The sequence below is a fragment of the Sminthopsis crassicaudata genome, chromosome 5 (assembly GCF_048593235.1).
Source record: "Sminthopsis crassicaudata isolate SCR6 chromosome 5, ASM4859323v1, whole genome shotgun sequence".
Taxonomy (NCBI): domain Eukaryota; kingdom Metazoa; phylum Chordata; class Mammalia; order Dasyuromorphia; family Dasyuridae; genus Sminthopsis; species Sminthopsis crassicaudata.
The window spans coordinates 142,220,969-142,241,966 of record NC_133621.1 but is presented as its reverse complement, the minus strand read 5'-3'; the positions used below and the strand labels follow the sequence as shown (position 1 = coordinate 142,241,966).

At 36.1% G+C, this 20,998-nt stretch overlaps 1 protein-coding gene across 2 annotated transcripts in view; it reads left to right on the top strand.

Annotated features, from left to right (window-relative positions):
• Positions 1-4,611: 4,611 nt before the first annotated feature.
• The window catches only part of PIK3CG (phosphatidylinositol-4,5-bisphosphate 3-kinase catalytic subunit gamma), a 53,189-nt gene continuing 36,802 nt past the window's right edge, over positions 4,612-20,998 (top strand). The window contains exons 1-5 of one of the 2 annotated variants that reach the window (XM_074268355.1): positions 4,612-4,740; positions 5,015-5,068; positions 12,008-12,155; positions 12,494-12,543; positions 14,356-16,356. In XM_074268355.1, the coding sequence (XP_074124456.1) occupies positions 14,359-16,356 (1,998 nt within the window). In that variant the 5' untranslated portion in view covers positions 4,612-4,740; positions 5,015-5,068; positions 12,008-12,155; positions 12,494-12,543; positions 14,356-14,358. Of the gene's footprint in view, positions 4,741-4,962; positions 5,069-12,007; positions 12,156-12,493; positions 12,544-14,355; positions 16,357-20,998 lie in introns of those variants that run through there. The other variant, XM_074268354.1, reaches the window with a different exon arrangement.

Here is a 20,998-nt window from a genome sequence, read left to right as displayed (position 1 = left end):
GAATTTCAAGGGAATTAATGGAAAAAATACAAAAAAAGGTGGCCTGGTTGTGCCAAACCTAAAACTATATCATAAAGCAGCAGTCATCAAAACCACTTGATATCAACTCAGAAATAGAATATTTGATCAGTGCAATCAGTTAGGTTCACAAGACACAATAGTCAATGACTATAATAATCTAGTGTTTGATAAACCCAAACCAGCTTCTGGGATAAGTACTTACTATTTGACAAAAATTGCTGGAAAAACTGGAAATTAATATGGCAGAAACTAGGCATTGACCCACACCTAACACCCTATGTAAGGTCGAATTGGGTTCATGATTTAGACATAAAGAATGATATTATAAGCAAATTAGAAGAACAAAGAATAATCTACCTATCAGATCAATGCAGACAAGATTAGAAGGAAAGCAATAAACTGGGAAATTTTTTTCTACATTCAAGAGTTCTGATAAAGTCCTGATTTCTAAAATATATAAAGAATTGACCCAAATTTATAGGAATTCAAGTCATTGTCCAATTGATAAATTGTCAAAGGATATGAACAATTTTCAGATGAAGAAATTGAAACCATTTCTAGTCATATGAAAAGGTGCTCTAAATCACTATTGACCAGAGAAATGCAAATTAAAATAACTCTGAGGTACCACTACATGCTTGTTGATTGACTAAGGTGATAGGAAAAGATAATGAAGAATGTTGGAAGGGATGTGGGAAAACTGAGGCACTAATACATTGTTGGAGTTATGAACTGATTCAACCATTCTAGAGAGCAATTTGGAACTATACCCAAAGAGCTATCAAACTGGGCATACCCTTTGATTCAGCAATATCTCTACTGGATCTGTATTCCAAAGAGATCATAAAAGAGAGAAAGGTTCCACATATACAAAAATGTTTGTGGTAGCCCTTTTTGTAGTGGTAAGAAACTGGAAGAGGAGTGGATGCTCATCAGGTGAAGAATGGCTACATAAGTTATAGCATAAGAGTGTTATGAAATATTATTGTTCTATAAGAAATGATCATCAGGATGACTTCAGAGAGGCCTGGAGAGACTTATATGAATTTATGCTAAGTGAAGTAAGTAGAATCAGGAGATCATGGTACATAGCCATAAAAAAAAATCATACCATAATCAATTCTGATAGACATAGGTCTTTTCAATAATGAGATGATTCAGGCCAATTCCAATGGAAGAGAAACCCCAACATCCTTTGGGGTTTTCTTGGCAAAGAAACTGGAATAGTTTGTCATATCCTTCTCCAGTTAATTTTATAGAGGAGGAAACTGAGGCATAATTAAGTGACTTGCTCATGGTCACATGGCTAATAAGTGTCTGAGGCCAGATTTGAACTAATAAAGATGAGTCTTAATGATTCTAAGCACAGCCCTATATTCACAGTACCACAATCCTACTTGGAGACAGGCAATAACAACAACAAAAAAAGCAAATTCTTACCAATAAGCTTCTCTAGATTCCTTCAAGATAGAAAATGGATGCAGAGAGTGGACTGTGGGAATTGAATGTGGATTACAACATAGCATTTTCATTCTTTTTGTTGTTGTTTGCTTGAATTTTGTTTCTCATTTTTCTCCTTTTTAATCTGAATTTTCTTGTGCAGCATGTATGGAAGAATTGCAATGTTTAACATATATTGGAATGCTTGCCATCTGGAAGAGGAGATAGGGGAAAGTAAAGGAAAAAAAGTTTGGAACACATGGATTTACAGGGGTGAATGTCAAAAATTATCCATGCATATGTTTTGAAAATAAAGAACTTTAATAAAAAAGGAAAGATTCTTATGAGTTATCATCTCAGATGAGTAGCTTAGACAAGATGGTTTCAGAGGTTCCTTCTAACTTAAGATCTAGTATCCTACATGAGAAGGCAAGAATGATAGAAGGGAGGACATGGGGAAGGGGTGTTAGTAGCAAAAAAATTTTGAGGAGAGTCAGGGTAAAAGGAGAGAGACTCACAGAATAAACAGGAGGGAATTACAGTAGCAACTGTAATAGGGAAAATAATTTTGAAGAAAGTTTCTCTAATGAAGGATTTATTTCTCAAATGTATAGGGAACTGAGTAATTTTTTTTTCTAAGGCAATTGGGGTGACTTGCCCAGGATCACACAGCTAAGAAATGTTAAGTGTCTGAGGCCAGATTTGAACTCAGGTTCTCCTGATTTCAGGGCTAGTGCTCTATCCACTGCACCACCTAGCTGCCCCTGAACTGAGTCAAATTTGAAAAGAAAAAATTAGAACCATTCCGCGATTGATACATGATCAAAATAAATGGGCAAAAAAATTGAGGGGATGTTCATCAATTGGGGAATGGCTGAATAAGTTGAGTTATGTGATTATGGTAGAATATGGTAGAATATTATGCTCTCAGAAAAGCCTGGAAAATCCTCCATGAACTCAAGCAAAGTGAAATGTAGTGTGTACAAAGTAATAGCTATGTTATGTGATGAATAGCTATGAATGACTTTGCTATTCACAATGATCCATGACTAATCTGAAGGATTTATGATGAAAAATTCTATCCATACTCAGAGGACAAACTCACTGGGTCTGAATACAGATTGAAACATATTTTTTTTTCACTTTATTTTTCTTGAGGTGTTTTTTTTTTGAGAGGGAAGGGCAGAGATTTATGTTTTCATTCATAATATGACATTTATGAAAATGTTTTCTATAATTTCACATGTATCTTCTTAATGGAGTGGGGAGAAAGGGAGAAAATCTGGAACTTACATTTATTTTTAAAGGTTTTAAAAACAAATGTAAAAATTGTTTTAAATGTAATTGGGGAAAATAAAACTACTAAATAGAAAAAAAAAGATCTTGGTTCCTATTAGCCCTTTTAATGTTTTACATTTCTTTAAACCCAGCAATTCAATTGAACATAATTTGATTAAACACCAATCACAAATCACAAAATCACAAAAAAAATCACAAAAAAAGGCTTTCATCCATGCCTAGGATCCATTTTACTTGTTGAATATACAGAAGGAGAGCTCATTCACTCTCATGCACTCTTTGGTGCACTTTAATCTGTAGAATTTCTCCAATATTATTGCTATTCATTTGAATATCCCTAGACTAGAAATATTTAAGAAGAATGGGAGATTAGTCAGTCAGTTTGATTGTCTCCAACTGACTCCAACTGAAACATCCTTTGGGGTTTTCTTGGCAAAGAAACTGGAATAGTTTGCCATAGCCTTCTCCAATTCATTTCATAGATGAGGAAACTGAGGCAGAATTAAGTGACTTGCCATGGCTAGAAAGTGTCTGAGGCCAGATTTGAACTAATGAATATGAGTCTTATATTCACAGTATCAGAATCCTATTTGGAGAAAGGCAACAAAAAAAAGCAAATACTTACCCAACGAGTTTCTCTAGATTCTTTCAAGATGGAAACTGCAGTTTCTCTTGGAGAGGATTGACCAGATTCCAGAGATACTGATTCATGCCACTCCAGTGCTGATTATCTATAAATTTAGGCACTCCATGAAGACAAACTTTACATAGATAAACATGTGATATCATATGTACAGAAATTTTATAAATTCTCTAGTTTTATTTTTTCTTTAGTTGTATTCTTAAAGTAGAATACCAGATTGCCATACCAGATTACAAATTCCTTGGAAACAGGAATTGTTTCTAATTCATCTTTGCATTGCTTATACAACCAAACACAGTTTCTTATACATAATAGACACTAAATATAAATGTGAAAGAAATGAATTATGTAACATTTCTTGGCATGGGGGTAGGAAGCAGGAAGTGAGCACTTCCCAATGACTTTAGTAGGCTATTATAATAGCCTTTCCCTTATGCCATGGTGCCCACAGTAGTACACATAACAACATAGTTGCCCACAGCGGAAAGAATACTACTTCTGGAGTAAAAAAACTGGATTTAAATCCCATATTTGATGCTTACTAACAGGCCTCTTTAATTCCTTGAGTCCCTTATCTTTAAAATGATAGGGTTAAAAAATATGATCTCTTTAATTCCTCTTTCTCTAATCAAAAAGTAGATAACGAACAGTATTTATTGATCCTGCATTCTAACTTGATAGCTTCTCCAGTTAGAATTGAAATAGTATAAGAACAAAGCCTAGAGATTGTGCAAGAGACTACCATGTGGATGAGCCATCTGTGTAACCAAGATTTACAAAATGAGTAGCAACAAACAAAGGATAATAAAGGGGGTAGGGTTATTATAAATTTTTCTTAAATTAGAAGTTACTTAAATTTTACATATTTCATCAATAGGATTGAATAAATTCAACCCATTCTAATATAATTAAACTGCTTAAAGTGAAGAATTCTAAACAAACACAAATCTAAAGAAAAGATTTTCTTTTTAAAAGTCTCATACAGGGCTTTTTTTATATTTCAAAAGAAAATACCAGTCATTCTTGTGCAGACCAGGATGAAAGATATTTGCTTCAGTGTGACCACTAACTCAGAGAGAGTCAGAGGAGACTATTTCCCAATCTCCAAGCATTGTGGCCAAGTCATGGGATCATAGATTCAGAGCAGGAAGATATCTGAGAGATTATCCTCCCCAATCTTGCTCAGAAAGGTGAAGAAACTGTTCCCCAGAGTTGTAGTTATGTCCAGCTAGTAATGGTCCAGCATAGACCCATTAACTGAAACTGAGTCTGAGGCCAGATCTTCCTGACTGGAGGTCAATGCACTGGCCAAAGCTACAGCCTCCACAAAATATGAGGTTAGGTTTTATTAGTGAAGATGATTCCTTCAAGACTTGTACTACAAGTTATTATTGCAGTAATAGGGCAAAAAAGACAAAAAGTCTATGGTTTTCATCTAGAAATCATTTGCTCCCAAAATTTGCTCTCAAGCTGGTTGGTGACAGAGGATGAAGGAGCTCCCTGAGGAGACTCCTGGGGAAGGAGTGCCTAGGAAGTATAGGGCAGAGTTGGGACGGACCTGGAACAAGGGACTGGGATGCTGATGCTAATGCAGATTTTCCTACCTGGCAGGATTCCAGAGATGAGACAGATCACCTTATAATGTGACTAAAGACTGGAATGGAGGTAAGTAGTAGCATGTAAAGGGCTGAAACTCTGAATAGATGCACTGGAATCAGATAACCGAGCACTTAAGGGTAATTACCTATTGGCTCTTCTCACTATTCTGTGCTGGCTCAATCTTTTGGTGTATACAGATAATTATAGGAGGGATTAGGGAGTGGAGTAAGACAAGCCAGAGTCATTTTGGAGGAAAAGAGGAAAAGGGAAGTTGGTGGAGAACTTGTGGCAGTTTCGTCCATCTTCTTTACTTCTCCCCCTAAAGACCAAAGACTTTTGCTGATCCTGAGGTCAACAGGGAGCTAACTCGGACTTCATAGTAGCACCTGGCATTGATATCCTGGAGAGATTTTTCAGCCCTTTGGAAATACAGAGTCTTATGATTCAGAATGTGCCCAAAGAATGTCTTCATTGCCCACCTTGCTGCATTCATCCTGCTCTTCTGACACCTTCTAGAGGAAATCAAGGAAAAAGAGAAGGAGGAGGAAGGAGAGGAGGAGGAGGTGGAGGAAGAAGAGGAGGAGGAAGAAGAAGAGGAGGAGGAGGGTTCCAGAAGCATAGAGAAAAGTTGGAATAGAGCTGGGGCAAGGGACTGGCATGCTGCCATAGATGTCCCTACCTGGCAGAGCTCCAGAGGTGGGACTGAACAAATTGGCATCCATTTTTGCTGTTCTAGGCAAACCTAAGGATTAGAGCAGAGATAGCAACACCTGACATTGCTGCTCTGGAAAAGGGTGCAAGAGAAGAGCTCTTGACCTGATATTTGAAGATAATTGAAGAAAAAGAAGGGACTGAACCAAAGTTTGGGACACAACATTTCTTTTTCTGAATACAGAGAAGATTCTGAACATAAAATCTGCCCCCAGCTGAGATTCAAAGTGTCACAAATGGGAGGGTTTGTTTTTTTTTTTGTTTTGTTTTGTTTTTTAGACCTGTTCTTTGGGTTTCCTGACTTGCAGGATATTGTGTCCTTTGTTCTTTGTAACATAAAGTCAGGGGAACAATGTCCCATGGAAAAGATTAGGAAGAAGTTTCTATTATAATTCCACCTGCCTCTTTCCTTTTCCCCATTCTAATACAATTGGCTCTGGACACAATATCAGATTAGGCCATTTTTCCTTTCTACCTTGTCCTGTAGCCTTTAGGTGGATCAGGAAAAAATTTTTAATTCTTGAATGAAATCAAGTAGAATGAATATGTAGCTATACACATATGTGCATATGTACATATTTTACTATATCACCCATAGTTTTAGTTGTAGTGCCCTCTCATATCACTCTTCAACTACTTCTGTTTATGAAATCTGCAGTATGCATGGGCCTAAGAATACTGCACAGGTCAGAATCTGTTGTCAGACTGATTGAGCCAAACCAGAGTCAGGAAATAACCACTAACTAATAATAAATGATAGCTATGATCATGGGTGTTTTGAAGGCATTGGTCTGTATAATAGCTTTCTTATTGAGTCTAGTTGCTAACCTAAATTATACACTCTTCCAGCTATTTCTACTCCATGGAACAATTTGCTGTGAATTGAATGGCAGTGTAGGTTCCATAGTTTTACAGTTTTGTTTTTATATGGATTTTGAATGGTCCAGTGTTGACTTTGCCTATGATAGAATCTCCAATTGGGAATTTTTTTCCCATGAGTGCAGATAGTCAGCCTGCACTGAAACCTAGTTAGACTTAGATAATTGCCCCAGCTACTGAAGTTAAATAGCTTGCCCAAGGTCACACAGAATGTGAAAGAGGCACACTTGAACATAGGTCTTCCTGATTTCCAGTTCAACTGTCTCTCCACAGTGGGCCAGGCTAATCTTGAAGTTGTTTCCCCTTTCCAGGTCTGAAAAATGAAATTCCCTTCATGATCTAGGACCTCCTCATGACTTTTCAGTCTTCTTACACCTTAAATGACTCTTCTCCTCCATATTCTTTTCAATCTCGCATCATTATTCTTTCTGTTCTATAAAAAAAGATGTTTCATCTCTTGGATCCAGGCATGTTCTCTGGCTATTCCCCATTCCTGGCAATGCTCTCCCTTCTCTTTCCTGACTCCTAGCTTCCCAGGCTTCCTAAAATCCCACCTTCTATAGGAAGCAATTCCTCTTATTCTAGTTATTTTCCTCTGTTAATTACTTCCTATTTGTCCTGTAAACACCCTGTGGTTTATATTTATTTGCTTATGGTTTCATGAATTCCTCAAGGCAGGATAGGCTTTTGCCTTTCTTTGTATCCCCAGCAGTTGGCAGAGTGCTTGGCACAAAGTAGGCACTTAATAAATATTTATTGACTGACTATTATCTGGTAAAATTGGCAGGATAGACTCATGGGGAACATAGCATCATAAGATTGAAATCTGGAAGGGATCTTTTAAAATGGTCTATTAATATGGTCATGAATTTAGATAAATAAAGAGCTGTAGGGGGCAGCTAGATGACTTAGTAGATAAAGCACTGGCCCTGGAGTCTGGAAGACTTGAGTTCAAATTGAACTATTTAACATTTTCTAGCTGGTTTGACCTTGGGCAAACCATTTAATCCCAATTGCCTCACACACCAAAAAAAAATCCAAGAAAGAACTTTAGATATCTAGAGGCCTGTGATATCAGCCCAAGGTCAGACCAAAAAAAAAAATAAATAAGTAATGAAGCTGCTATTGGACCCTCTGATTTCAATTCTGATGTCTTATAAATCAAGTGCAAGGTCAGTCAATCTAAAAGTACTTATTAACCATTTAGTCTATGCTAGGCAATTTGTTCAGCTCTGACAGTACAAATAAGGATATAAACAGTCTTTACCTTCAAAGAGCATACATTCACTTGTTAATGTTTACATAGTTTATTATATCAGAGCTCTAAGGCAGATTTTTGTCTCTAAAACCAGTGTTTATCTTTCTATACTCTGTTGATTCCAGGAGGAAAAGCACCTAGCAAATGGGATATCTCTTCAAAATAACATAGAAATATATCTATTTTCCTTAGAGGAGCCCTTATTGTATAAGAGTCCACTTTTAGAGTTTAGAAAAAGGAGCAGCATTTTTAATCCCAGATAACAGATAGTTTGCAAACTGGGTTACTGAATTATCAGATCTACAATTGTGGTTAATTTTGTTTTCATCACTCTGTACCATCAAGCATTAAAATGGACAGTTCTTGGAGCCTGAAGGGAACTTAGAAGCCATTTAGTTATGCACATTCATTTTACAGATGAGAATACCAAGGCACAGGGAGAAGAAGTGACTTTTCCAAGAAGACACACATAATAAATGACAGGAAGAATTTGAGTAGAGGTCTGTTGATGACAAGGTTGATTCTCTTTCTTTTTGGCTTGATTATATAAATGTGTGTACATATATGTATATATATATATATACATATATGTACACACATACATATGCACAAAAAATATATAAATATATATGTACACACATACATACACACATATAAATATATATGAACACACATATATACATACCTATACTTTTTAAAAATTTGCGTATTTTTTTTCCCTCTCTTCCTCCCATTAGATTATAAGCTTGTTGAGGACCGGAATTACCTTTTGCCTCTTTTTTTATCCTTAGCATTTAGCACAGTGCCTAGCACATAATAGGCATTTAATTATTAATAATTTCCATAATACTGTATTGCCTCTCAGAGAGATGTGTTACCTGCCTCCTTTCTCAATAAACCTTGAATAGCCAGGTTTTAAAATGTTTCTCTTGGAAGACATATGAGGCCTTCTTTTCACTATTACCATTTAATATCAACATGCTAGAGAAGATAAGAGTTCTTTCAAACAAGCTAACTGATAGCACAAAATAGGCATTTAATAAATGTTTATTGATTCATCTCCAGAAGTCAAATTTGTTAGGCTCACACTCCCTCATTTTCCCATGTTTCTCCCCCCACATTCATCCTAGCTCAAGTAATTTTCTTCCTCTTGCACCTCTTTTGCCCTTCTGCCCAAGCTTTGCCAATCTATGAACTTACAAAAATGCACATAAATTCAAACACTAGTCTTTGAGTGGGCTGGAGGGCCACACCCTTCAAAAACATATGATACTGGATGTTGATAAATGTCTCTGTCTCTGGATGACTGATAGGCACAATGTCAAATGATTTCTGTACTGATGGAGAATGATTATCGCAGTATTTTGTTAATACTGCATGCTGGTGTCACTGAGAAAGTTCATGGTCTGAGAGGTAGAAAAGAAATGAAAAAGATGCACCCCAAACAATGATTTACACAGAAAGCTACAAGTTGAAAACTTGTGCAAAAGTGGTGGATCAAATACTTCATACGCCAATGACTCCAAAATTCAGTTTGATTCCTGAATTAGAGTTGTTTCTTCAAGCATCTATTATGTTCTAATGTATGGAGAATTTTGTCTTCAGTGACACTTATAAATTTTAATTAAGACATAATTCCTTATTATTGTTCTGTAAGAAATGACCTGCAGGATTAATACAGAGAGGCTTGGAGAGATTTACATGAACTGATGCTGAGTGAAACAAGCAGAACCAGGAGATCATTATACATTTCAACAACAATACTATTGTGCATCAATTCTGATGGAAGTGATTCTCTTCAACAATGAGAGGATCCAAATCAATTCCAATTAATCAGTAATGAACAGAACCAGCTACACCCAGTTAAAGAACAGTGGGAAATGAGTGTGGACTACAACATAACATTTGCACTCTTTCTGTTATTGTCAAAGAAGACTGTGTCTCTTGGGATCTAGAATCTCCAGTGTTCTGGACCTATGTCCCATGAGTCATTCTCTCTTGGGATTATGAGAAAGCTGGTAACTGTTTACCAAATTATTTATTTGTCAGCTGGTATTCAACTTCCAAAGGGCTATCCATCCTGCTTTGTCACCTCCTGTTAAAATTGCTGTACCTCATTGGTTTTTTTGTTTGTTTTTTTGTTGTTTGTTTGTTTGTTTTGTTTGTTTTTGTTTTTGTCACAGATTGAGTTATTTTCACTTTGAACCACTGACATTTCTGGAATTAACCTCTCAAAACAATTAGGGAGGACTTTGCTTTGCTAAATAGCTAAAAACTTGGACCTTGTCTTTGAAAATACATGCTTTAATTGTTCTTGTTTCTTAAGTTAACACTCCCAATGAGTGAATTTATGAAAGTATTATAAAAGGGAAATATATGGCAAGTATAAAGCCAGCACAGGACATTCTGTACTGTGTTCCAAATGCTGACATTCTGTGGGATGAAGCATAATTCTGCCATGGTGGATGTGTTTCTTGCTTTTTTTCTTCCACCTTACCACCATCCCCTCCCAGTGCCTTATGGATCACACCTCTTCCCAGAAGAACTTTCTAACCAGAGCAGAAGTGAGCTCCTCTGTTCTCCCCAGCCCATATTGACTCAATGGTCCCAAAGCTTCCCCTTGCAGGCCCCCAGAATCAGTGTGAATCACAGGACAATTCCAGAAATGAGCCAGAAAGATAGTTCACTGCTCTCCACACAAGCAGCTGCTACCATGCCCTGTCCCATTCTCCCCTATACTCACTCTAGCTCTCCCGAAGTAATTTTTTTTCTTTTTCTTTCTCTTTCCACAGTATCCTCTAAGCACCTTTTTGTGTTTAGTATATTTGAAAGATCACTGGATTTGGAGTTAGAGGCCTTGAATTCAAATTTTTATGCTGCCACTCTGTTACCTATTAAACCTTGGCAAAACTCCTCACCTATTTGGGCCACAGCTTGCACATTTGCTGTTTGATTAAATGATCTCTAGGCCTTTTTCCAATTCTTAATTTGTGATCTTAGCAACTTTGGTATTTCTTCTCATATTCCTTTTATCATATATGGCTTGCTAAAAGCCCTCTTTCCTAGCATAATTTTGCAAAAAGTATCAGATTTGTTTTCAGAGGACCCAGCTTTTAATTTCATCTCTGTCCAAACTACCTGACTGAGCGTAGGTAAGTCACAACTTCCCAGGATGTCAGTTTCTTTATCTGTCAAATGAAAGGGTTGAGCTATATATCCTCGGAAACTGAGTCTATGATCCTTAAGATGTGCTATCTTTTGAGACCTTTTCCAAGATTGGCACTCTTTTCACATGCCCTGATAATTACTCAGAAAGAGAATTTAGCATATCCCTTGCTCTTGATTGTTATTTTCAGAATCCATCTGTCACTCAACAACCAGCTCTCCCTCTTTAAAGTTCACTTCATCTCATCCATAGCCTTATTGTCATCTGTGAGTATAGGTCATAGATGACAGAAACTTACCCAATAAGTTGAGGGCACTTCCTACAGTTTTCTCTGCTCCAACCGGTGCCTCCTTCAATCTTAACCTAAACTTCCAAGTTTTCTTCCTCCAGTTCACTTCAATTATGTTCAGCAAGATTCACCCTCTGAGACCACACCATTCCCAGTGAATTTTTGCCTCAAGTGTTTGAATGTCTACATGCAGCTATGAATAAGGATAAGAACTATGAATTCACAGAACTTCATCTCTTTAAAACTTTTAATGATATTAAGCGATCACACTTACAAAGGTGACTATTAGACTTATAATTTAACCAGCTTGAGAAATTTACATATATATTTGTATGTTTGCATATTTGTATATTTGCAGTTCTATTTTGAGTATTAATATTTCAATTCATCTTTCACAGTTAAAAAATAAATAGGACAATATCAAGTACCCCCTCTTTCTCTCTGTCTCTGTCTCTCTGTATCTCTGTCACTCTGTCTCTCTGTCTCTCTTGTCTCTCTGTCTCTCTGTCTCTCTCTCCCTTTTCCTCCCTTCCCCTCTTGGATTTCTGTCTCTCTATTTTGCTCTCTTTCTCCCTCTTTTCTTCCATTCTCTTTTTTCTACCTCTTTATTTGCTATGACAGGAAATGCATTTCTGACACTTTTAAAACGAGCAATCATATGTATAATCAACTTGGTCAAAACTTCCTTCCTGGTAACTGCAGCACTTCCTCTGCATCTGGATTTGAAAAGAGACCTAGAAAAACAGAAGAGAGACACTGAAATTGTTGAAGAAGAAGGGGAAAAATGCCCTGGCTTTAAAAACCAAGCAAGTGATTCTTCAGTATCATAGCTGCAGCTTTTTTTAGACAGGTAATGTTCCCTTCATTTTTTTTTTTTTTTGTCTTTTGTATATCTAATTTAATGTTTATATTCCTCACCTAGAGTATTTTTAGGAAGATCTATTGCCAGCTCGTGAGATAATGTTTCCTTTGAGTTTCATTACATGTTTTGTCCTCTTTTTTTTTTTTTTTTTAAACATCTGCAAGTTCTGACAATAGTTCAGCAGGTGCATTAGGAAGGTCATTGTTGGGGCAAAGCAGGTTGAGGGGGAGGAGGGAGGCAAGAGAGATGTTTCAAAGGGAGCAGAGGAGATGAGAGAGATTCGTAGCCTTTCATTCACGAAACGTTCATCATTTTTCCCCTCAAAGTTGAGAGCAACACATCAGATAATTTTGAAGATTTCACTAAAGGAAAACTTGTGAGTATTTAGATCAGACTGCTTTCTTTGGAAATTAATTTCTTATTTGATTATTACATAAACATCAGAGAGAATTTCGTGTTCTTTTTTTCCTTGCTTAAAGTTAGGAAGATTTTTTAAAATTCTATATTAGTGTAAGTATTGATGCAGCTTTTAAGTTTTGTGCTATTTTGTTTTCTCTGTATACGCCAAAGAGCTAAATAGAGAATGATTCAAGACGCATGAATTTCTAGGGGTCTGTTTATTGAAAATAGAATTGTAAAAAAGAATAGCTTAGATTTATTCCAATGCAGTAACCCTTACTTATGTTTTAAAGGAATGTAAATAGAAACTATAACTCAAATATTTGAAAATTATTTATAAAACAACGGAGCATGGTATCATGATATTCAAAATTAATTTTCTTATAATGATGGAATCCTTTATTATGTAAGCAAGAAAGAATAAGTCATGGTTATTTCTTTTGGTAGAATTGACAATATTAATCACTTAAGAATAATAAGTCATGCTTCAATTTTTATTTCAATAATCAATGTTTGTAATTGCCCAGCAATATTGATGTTAATAGTTAATGGCAGTTTTAGTCATGTTACATTGTTAAGACAAAGTGTTTTATAATCTCTAATAACTGAATTCACCAAACATTTATTAAACACTTTGTATGTTCAAAGGGCTTGGTTACTAGAGGTAGAAAAATGAAAAAAAAAAAAAAGAGTTCCTGCTTCCAAAACACTTTCCTTTTTGGCCAAGTGGAGGAGGTAAGAGATATATACTCAGTAAGTCTGATACGAATTAGAATATAAGCACAAAGGATAAATTAGAGGAAAGTAAAACACTTATGGAATTATTTCTTTCAGCTGGAGGGAGCAGGAAAGACTTAACAAAGGAAGTACCAATATCTGTCTCTACTGTGGCAGAGATTAATTAGATGAATTACTCACAAAGTTATTTTGCACCAGTTTGTCATTATTTAATTTTTATATTGTGCAAAGCATCATTAAATAGCAAATATTGATATATTTTAAAGAAAGTGAAATATTTCCTAGATGATTGTTCATATATTAACTTGACTAACAAATACTTAAGTTGGATATAACTGGGGTATGTAGAAATAACAAGATGTGGAGCTGGAAGGGATCAGAAAACATCTAAAGTAAACTATTCATTAAAAAAACTAAACTATTCATTAATTTGCCTAAAGTCATGAGTACTAAATGCCAAATCTGGAATTTGTACCCAGGTCTTTCAACTCCAATGACAATGCCCTTTCCATTATTACATATGTGTTTAATTTATTTATATGCTAGATGTAGTTTTTTTTTTTAATCAGTTCTTTTACAGCTTGGATTTATAGTGATTTTTTCCCCTTTATTGGTATTGTTAACCAGAAAAGAGAGACAGCAAGATTATGACCACATCACAAAACTAATTTCAGCAAAGTGTGAGTTAGGTTGCATAATTAAGTTGAGGTATAGACGATTTGGAAACAGAGAACATACTGACAAGTTTAGATAGTGTGTCTAAATCCCAAGAAGTATGCATGGAGAAAGGGGAAATAAATTGATGGCCTGCCTTCAAAGTAAAATATTTTAATTTCTACTCCATCTTGGACGATTATTGGACATAGTCCCTAAACTGAACATTTTACTGATTTTGAGAAGTGTTTCTTGCCCTTCATGGACCAATTTTATCTTCTAAGCACAAGATTTCCTGGGCTTTGGTTGCTACATTTCATAGGTATTTGGCAAAGGGGGAAAAAAATGTCATTTTGTGATTAAAATCTCTGCTTTCTTTTACTTACTGCTTACCTAGGGCATGGATTTGGAGGACCATGATCCCGTGATTCTGAGAGAAGATAACAGGGGGAGGAGGCGGAAAATGAAACCACAAAGTGCTGGTATGAACTCATCGGCAATGGAATTCATTCCTATAGAATTTGTCCTGCCCACCATCCACCCACTCACCAAAGTCAAAGAAACAGTGATCCTGGAAGCAGCTGGAAATTGTAATGTGGAGCAGGTGAAAGCACAGCTCTGGATGCAGGCCATGGAGACTAGCATGACCATGGAATTCTATCACCAATCATCCCCAGAACAATTTCTCCTGCTGTACCAGAAAAAGGAACAGTGGTATGAGATCTATGACAAGTACCAATTGATACAGACATTGGACTGTGTGAAGTACTGGAAAGCCCTCCACAAAAACACGGGTCAGATTCATGTGGTCCAGAGGCAGCCACCCACAGAGGAAACCTGGGCGTTCCAGAAGCAGCTAAATGATCTGATTGACTATGATGTCACTAACATGAGCAACGTACACGATGATGAGTTGGAATTCACCCGGCGCCGTCTTGTCACTCCACGGATCATGGAGGTGGCCAATCGAGACCCCAAACTCTATGCCATGCATCCTTGGGTCACTTCCAAGCCACTCCCCACATACCTGTTGAAAAAAATCGTCAATAATTGCATTTTGATTGTCATCCACCGAAGTACCACAAGTCAGACAATCAAGGTCTCTGCAGATGACACCCCAGGTATAATCTTGCAGAGCTTCTTCACCAAGATGGCTAAGAAGAAGTCACTAATGGACATCCCTGAAAGTCAAAATGAGCTGGATTTTGTGCTTCGGGTCTGTGGCCGGGATGAGTACATTGTGGGTGAAACACCAATCAAGAATTTCCAATGGATCAGGCATTGTCTCAAGAATGGGGAAGAGATTCACCTTGTGCTGGATACTCCTCCTGACCCAGGGCAGGATGAAGTGAGGAAGGAGGATTGGCCACTTGTAGATGACTGTACAGGAGTCACAGGCTACCATGAGCAGCTGACAATAAACGGCAAGAATCATGAGAAAGTGTTTACTGTTTCCCTATGGGACTGTGACCGAAGGTTTAGGGTCAAGATCAGAGGCATTGACATCCCTGTGCTCCCTCGGAACACTGAGCTAACGGTCTTTGTGGAAGCAAACATCCAACATGGGCAGCAGGTCCTTTGCCAAAGGCGAACCACCTCTAAACCTTTCACAGAGGAGGTGCTCTGGAATGTGTGGCTTGAGTTTGATATCAAAATCAAGGACTTGCCCAAAGGGGCTTTACTGAACCTTCAGATTTACTGTGGAAAAGCACCATCCCAGTCTTCCAAGGCTTCTGGATCTCATGAGATTTCTAGCTTTGAAGCCAAAGGCAAAACTCAATTACTCTATTACGTGAACCTACTGTTAATAGACCACCGATTTCTCTTGAGGCATGGAGAATATGTCCTTCACATGTGGAAGATATCAGGGAAGGGGGAGAACCAAGGAAGCATGAATGCTGATAAGCTTACATCAGCAACCAACCCTGATAAGGAGAATTCTATGTCAATCTCCATTCTGCTAGACAATTATTGCCACCCCATAGCTTTGCCTAAGCACAGGCCCATGCCTGATCCTGAAGGGGACAGAGTACGGGGAGAAATGCCCAATCAGCTTCGAAAACAGCTGGAAGAGATCATAGCCACTGACCCACTTAACCCACTGACCGCAAAGGACAAAGAATTACTATGGCATTTTAGGTATGAAAGCCTTAAGCATCCCAAAGCGTATCCTAAGCTATTTAGCTCAGTGAAATGGGGGCAACAAGAAATTGTGGCCAAAACATACCAGTTGTTAGCCAGAAGAGAAGCTTGGGATCAAAGTGATTTGGATGTTGGGTTAACAATGCAACTCCTGGACTGCAACTTTTCAGATGAAAATGTAAGAGCCATTGCTGTTCAAAAGCTAGAAAGCTTGGAGGATGATGATGTCTTGCATTACCTGCTGCAACTAGTTCAGGTAAAAAAAAAATGTTTGAATTATTAAAGGAAACAATCACAAGAACTTTATTTGCATGTACACAGGCACCTCATTCACCAATTATAAAAATGACTCTTGTTCAGTGTTTTAGGACTGGGAAGGAAGCAGCATGGTGTTATGGAAAGGGCAGGTACAAGTTCTGATTCTTCAAAGAACTTATTCTGTCATCTAGAACCAGATCCTTGACATCTCTGTCCTTTAATTTATTCTTGTGCAAAATGAGGAGGTTGAACCAGATCAGGAATTCTTAACCTTTTTTTTAATGCCCTGGAACCTTTTGACAATCTGGGCAAGCCTCTCAGAATAATGTTTTTAAATGTGTCATTAAAAAGGAAACTAATAAGATTGAACTACAGAGTAGTTCTATTATCATGGGATCACAGATTTAGAGTTCAGAGGGACATGCCATCTAGTTCACTCTATTCTATAAATGAACAATTGGGTCCCAGAGAGGTTGATTTGTGTAAGGTCACCAGCAGATTCAAATCCAAAGTTCTGGCTCTAAATCCATTATTCTGTCTACTGTACACCCTGTAACTATAGTGAAATCAACTCACCAAATAGCAAATTATTCCATTTATTTCTTACTGCTCAAGGCAACATGGGGCGAGTTTATGGGAGAATTAAAAGATAATGCCTTTATAAACTGTAAATTGCTATATAAACATGAGCTTTTATTATAGAGTAAATGGGGCCATCACCTTCTAGGGGAATTAGACTGATAGTAATTCTTCACTTTGATTCATGCAGAATGTGTGGGATAGAAATGGAATGCAAGAGCAGCTCTCCTGGTTCTTCTACCTAGCTATTTCATTTTAGCTCAGTTTTCTTATCTGTAAAATCTACATTAAATGCTTGTCTATAACACAATATCAATAGTGTCTTAGACTTTAATTGGAGATGAGTTCTTCCAGAGATGTATAAGGTACTTGTTCAGATTTAGGAAAGGTACAGCTAAGATGGACAGTGGATAGAGCACTAGCCCTGGGGAAAAAAGGACCTGGAGTTCAAATCTAATCTGAAACACCACTTGTATGATTCTAGGCAAGTCATTATTGCTTTAACAATAATAATAACAACAAAGATCTAGGGAATAGTGTAAGGCAGCAGAAAAGACCACTAGACTGAAAACCAGAAGTCTTGCATTCAGATCCTAGTTCTAATATTTACCAGCTGTGTAACTGTGGGAAAGTCCCATCATCTCTTGGTGTCTCAGTTGTTTCCTTATATATATAAAATGTAGAATTGATTTCTGATGTCTCTTTCAATTCTGATATTCTACAGCTATGATTCTAAATAAATGCTCTACTCAGGTCAGTGTTAATAAGTTTTCAGGGATGGAGAAGTGGGAGTAGCAGAAGGCATGTTCTTTTGTAAGTGAGAACAAGAGATTAAAAAAATGCCATTTGATGGCATTCATCACAAACACAAATTGTCTATACCAAATAATAAATTATATTTATTAATAAATTATTTTATTAACAATATCATATCTTATAGCCAGAAGATTCATCGGCATAAAAAATTTTCAATCAGAAAAATCTTTAGAGACCATCTAGTCCCTATCCCTTATTTTATAGGTAAGAAAAGAAGGCAAAGTTAGGTGGAAGAATGATTTGCTTAAAGTCAGGCTTCAAGAGTTCATCTGAGTTAATCCCCTATTTACAGGCAAGTATGCTGTTATCATCCCCATTGCCAAGATATAATAAGCATTCAGGCCCAAGTAGTTTAAGTAACCTGCCCTAGTTAACATAATTTGATCAGTCATACTAGTGGAATTTGAACTCAGTTCTCCTTTCCTGATGCATTCATCTTTTCCACTATGCTATACTTTTTGTATAGCAAGTACTTATTAGGAGGAGATGGAAGGACTAATGCAGAAATCAGTTAATTTATATGTTAGGCAGTGAGTTGCCAAATCATCCATTTTTGCAAGTTGTTGCTAAAGTTTCCAGCCAAATATAGTAATAGCAGTTACATTTATATTGTACTTTAGGATTTACAACATACTCCTTTGAAGTCAATATTATAAGTCTTGTTATTCCCATTTAACCAGTAAGAGGTTGAGTGACTTGCCTGGGTTCATACACCTAAGCTAGTGTCAGAGGCAAGACTTTTAAATCCAGATCGAGTTTTTTATTTCTGTCACATCCCCTTGCCAGTAATCAAGTTCTCATTCTTAGCTATTACATTTCTATCTTTGCATCAGACTCTTAAAAACCATTTCTGTAAACCGTCTTTACATATCATCTAAGAGCATCCAATTTTTTTTTACTTCCCTCCATCCAACATTCATTTAATTACAGAATATTAATAGCACAACAACAAAAAAAATCTTCTCATTTTGTTGTGCTAAACAGAATTATCTAAACTCTAAATTTATTTCAATTCTGTTCCATGTCAAGGGCCCAACTACATTGCTTCTCGTTAGCTATTTTGTGAATAAACCTTGCAGACCTGGGAATTTCATGGCTTTTTTTTTTTCAATTTTGCCTGCTTGGAAATTAAAGAAATCAAGAAATAATAATGTGAAAAATTCAAATTAGTAGGCACAATTTAAATATGACTTTGACCATTAAAAAAAAAAAAAAGTGCTGCACTATATTTTCAAGTGTGTTTAAATTCCTGTTACCTAAATAAAATCCTCTCCAAGTTGAGGTTTACATACTAACTTCATAAAAATGTAGTATCAACTGTCACATTCAATCAAGAAAAGTTTTTTAAAGTACCAGAATGAATGTACACACTTACTATTGGAATGACTTATTACATTCTTAGAGCCAGCAACTTCATTGCAGTTAAATTTGCATGTATTTGACCACACCCATGAAAAGGTTGGGGTTTTGTTGTTTTGTTTTAAAGAAACTTTGGCACAACAGAAACATGTTTAATAAGCCACTTTTAATCAGTTACAATGTGGGAGGAAACAATTGCACCAGAGACCCAACCAAATTTTTGGTACCTTCTTATGGACCCTCCATATCTGTGAAAAATAGGGGATAGTGAATTGGTGTGATATAGGTGCTTTCTATTCTCTTTCTTTTTGAATAGAAAAATTGAATAATCTAAGGATATTTATAGAAAAACACATGAAGAGATTACAAATTAATATTATATTCATGCAAGAAGGTGGCACTGGATGTGGAGCCTCAGACACTAAATGTATAACATTGGACAATCTTTCTCAATTACAACTTTTCCAGTTGTAAAATAGGAATGATAATATCAGTTATAACATAAAGTCTCTGTGAGAATCAAATAACAAGTAAATTACTTTGCAAACCTTAAAGCACTCTAAACATTATATTATTTTTATTATTTCATGATTATGACTTTGATTAAATTTCCTTGGTTCTCTACATCTGATATAGATATGTATGTGTTTACAACTATATCCAGATACCACTTATCTTTTTTTTTTGGCTCTTCTAGCCACATTTATCTTTTCTTTTTCCTCTATTCTCTCTTTTGTTTTTTAAATCAATGATAACATATTTACATAGTATTTTTAAGTTTTAGAATTTCCTCAAAAGAATCATTGTGAAGAGGTATCATTATACTGCAGGATTCGAGGTAGGTAGTACAGGTGTTATATCCATTTTACAAATGGGGAAACCAAGATTTTGAGATGTGAATTGGCACTCATGATCACACAGCTTGTAAGTGTAAGAGGATGGATTTGAACTTGGTTCTCCTGATTTCATGTCTAATACTTTAGAGTTTCATACAGCTTTTCAATAATAGGAGTCAATAATCCTCTTAGTCAAACTAGCTCTTTACTGTTAGAGAAGAAACTTTCTTTTTTGGCATGATGTGACACTTAACTTGAAGTCAACAGATGCAGGTGCTATTATCATCTCTTCTGGTAATAAGCCAGCTGCTTGACCACAACCAATTTACATCAACTCTTAGGGTCTTATTTCTCTCATTTTTTAAATGAGATGAAACAGATTAGATGCTATCAGGTATCCTTCAGCTTTAGAATTCTTTGATTTTATTCTCTATAGAACAAAATATAATTTCTCTACTTTTTATTGTCTCCTTCTTTGGAATATTACATAATTTACATTTAAGAGTTACAAAATTTCTTTCTTACAACAATCCTATAAAGTACTTGTGCTGAAGTGCCTGAAACTTCAGAGTACAAAGAATATAAAAAGTATGTATATGAGAGCCAAGACTCAAAGTCTTGTCCCATCTTCCACTGCTCCTTCTTTGTGTCATAATCTTTCACAAGATAACCATGATTATTGAAGACCCCTCCAAAATGAACAAAACACAGAGAACTCACAATAGCACATAAATAATCAATAATTTCTCCTTAAATATAAATAATATATTTATAAATAATCAATAATATATATTATAAATAATTATACATATTATATGATATATAATATATTTATAAATAATCAATAATATATATTATAAATAATTATACATATTATATGATATATAATATATTTATAAATAATCAATAAATAATTTCTCCTTCCTGGAATCAAAATGTCTGGGATATAGACTTTCCCTGGAAGGGGAGACATTCTCAGTCTCTTTCTGTCACACATGTTCCCCTCTTATCCAATCGAAGTCTTGCTGATTCCAGTGTCCTTTCCATTAC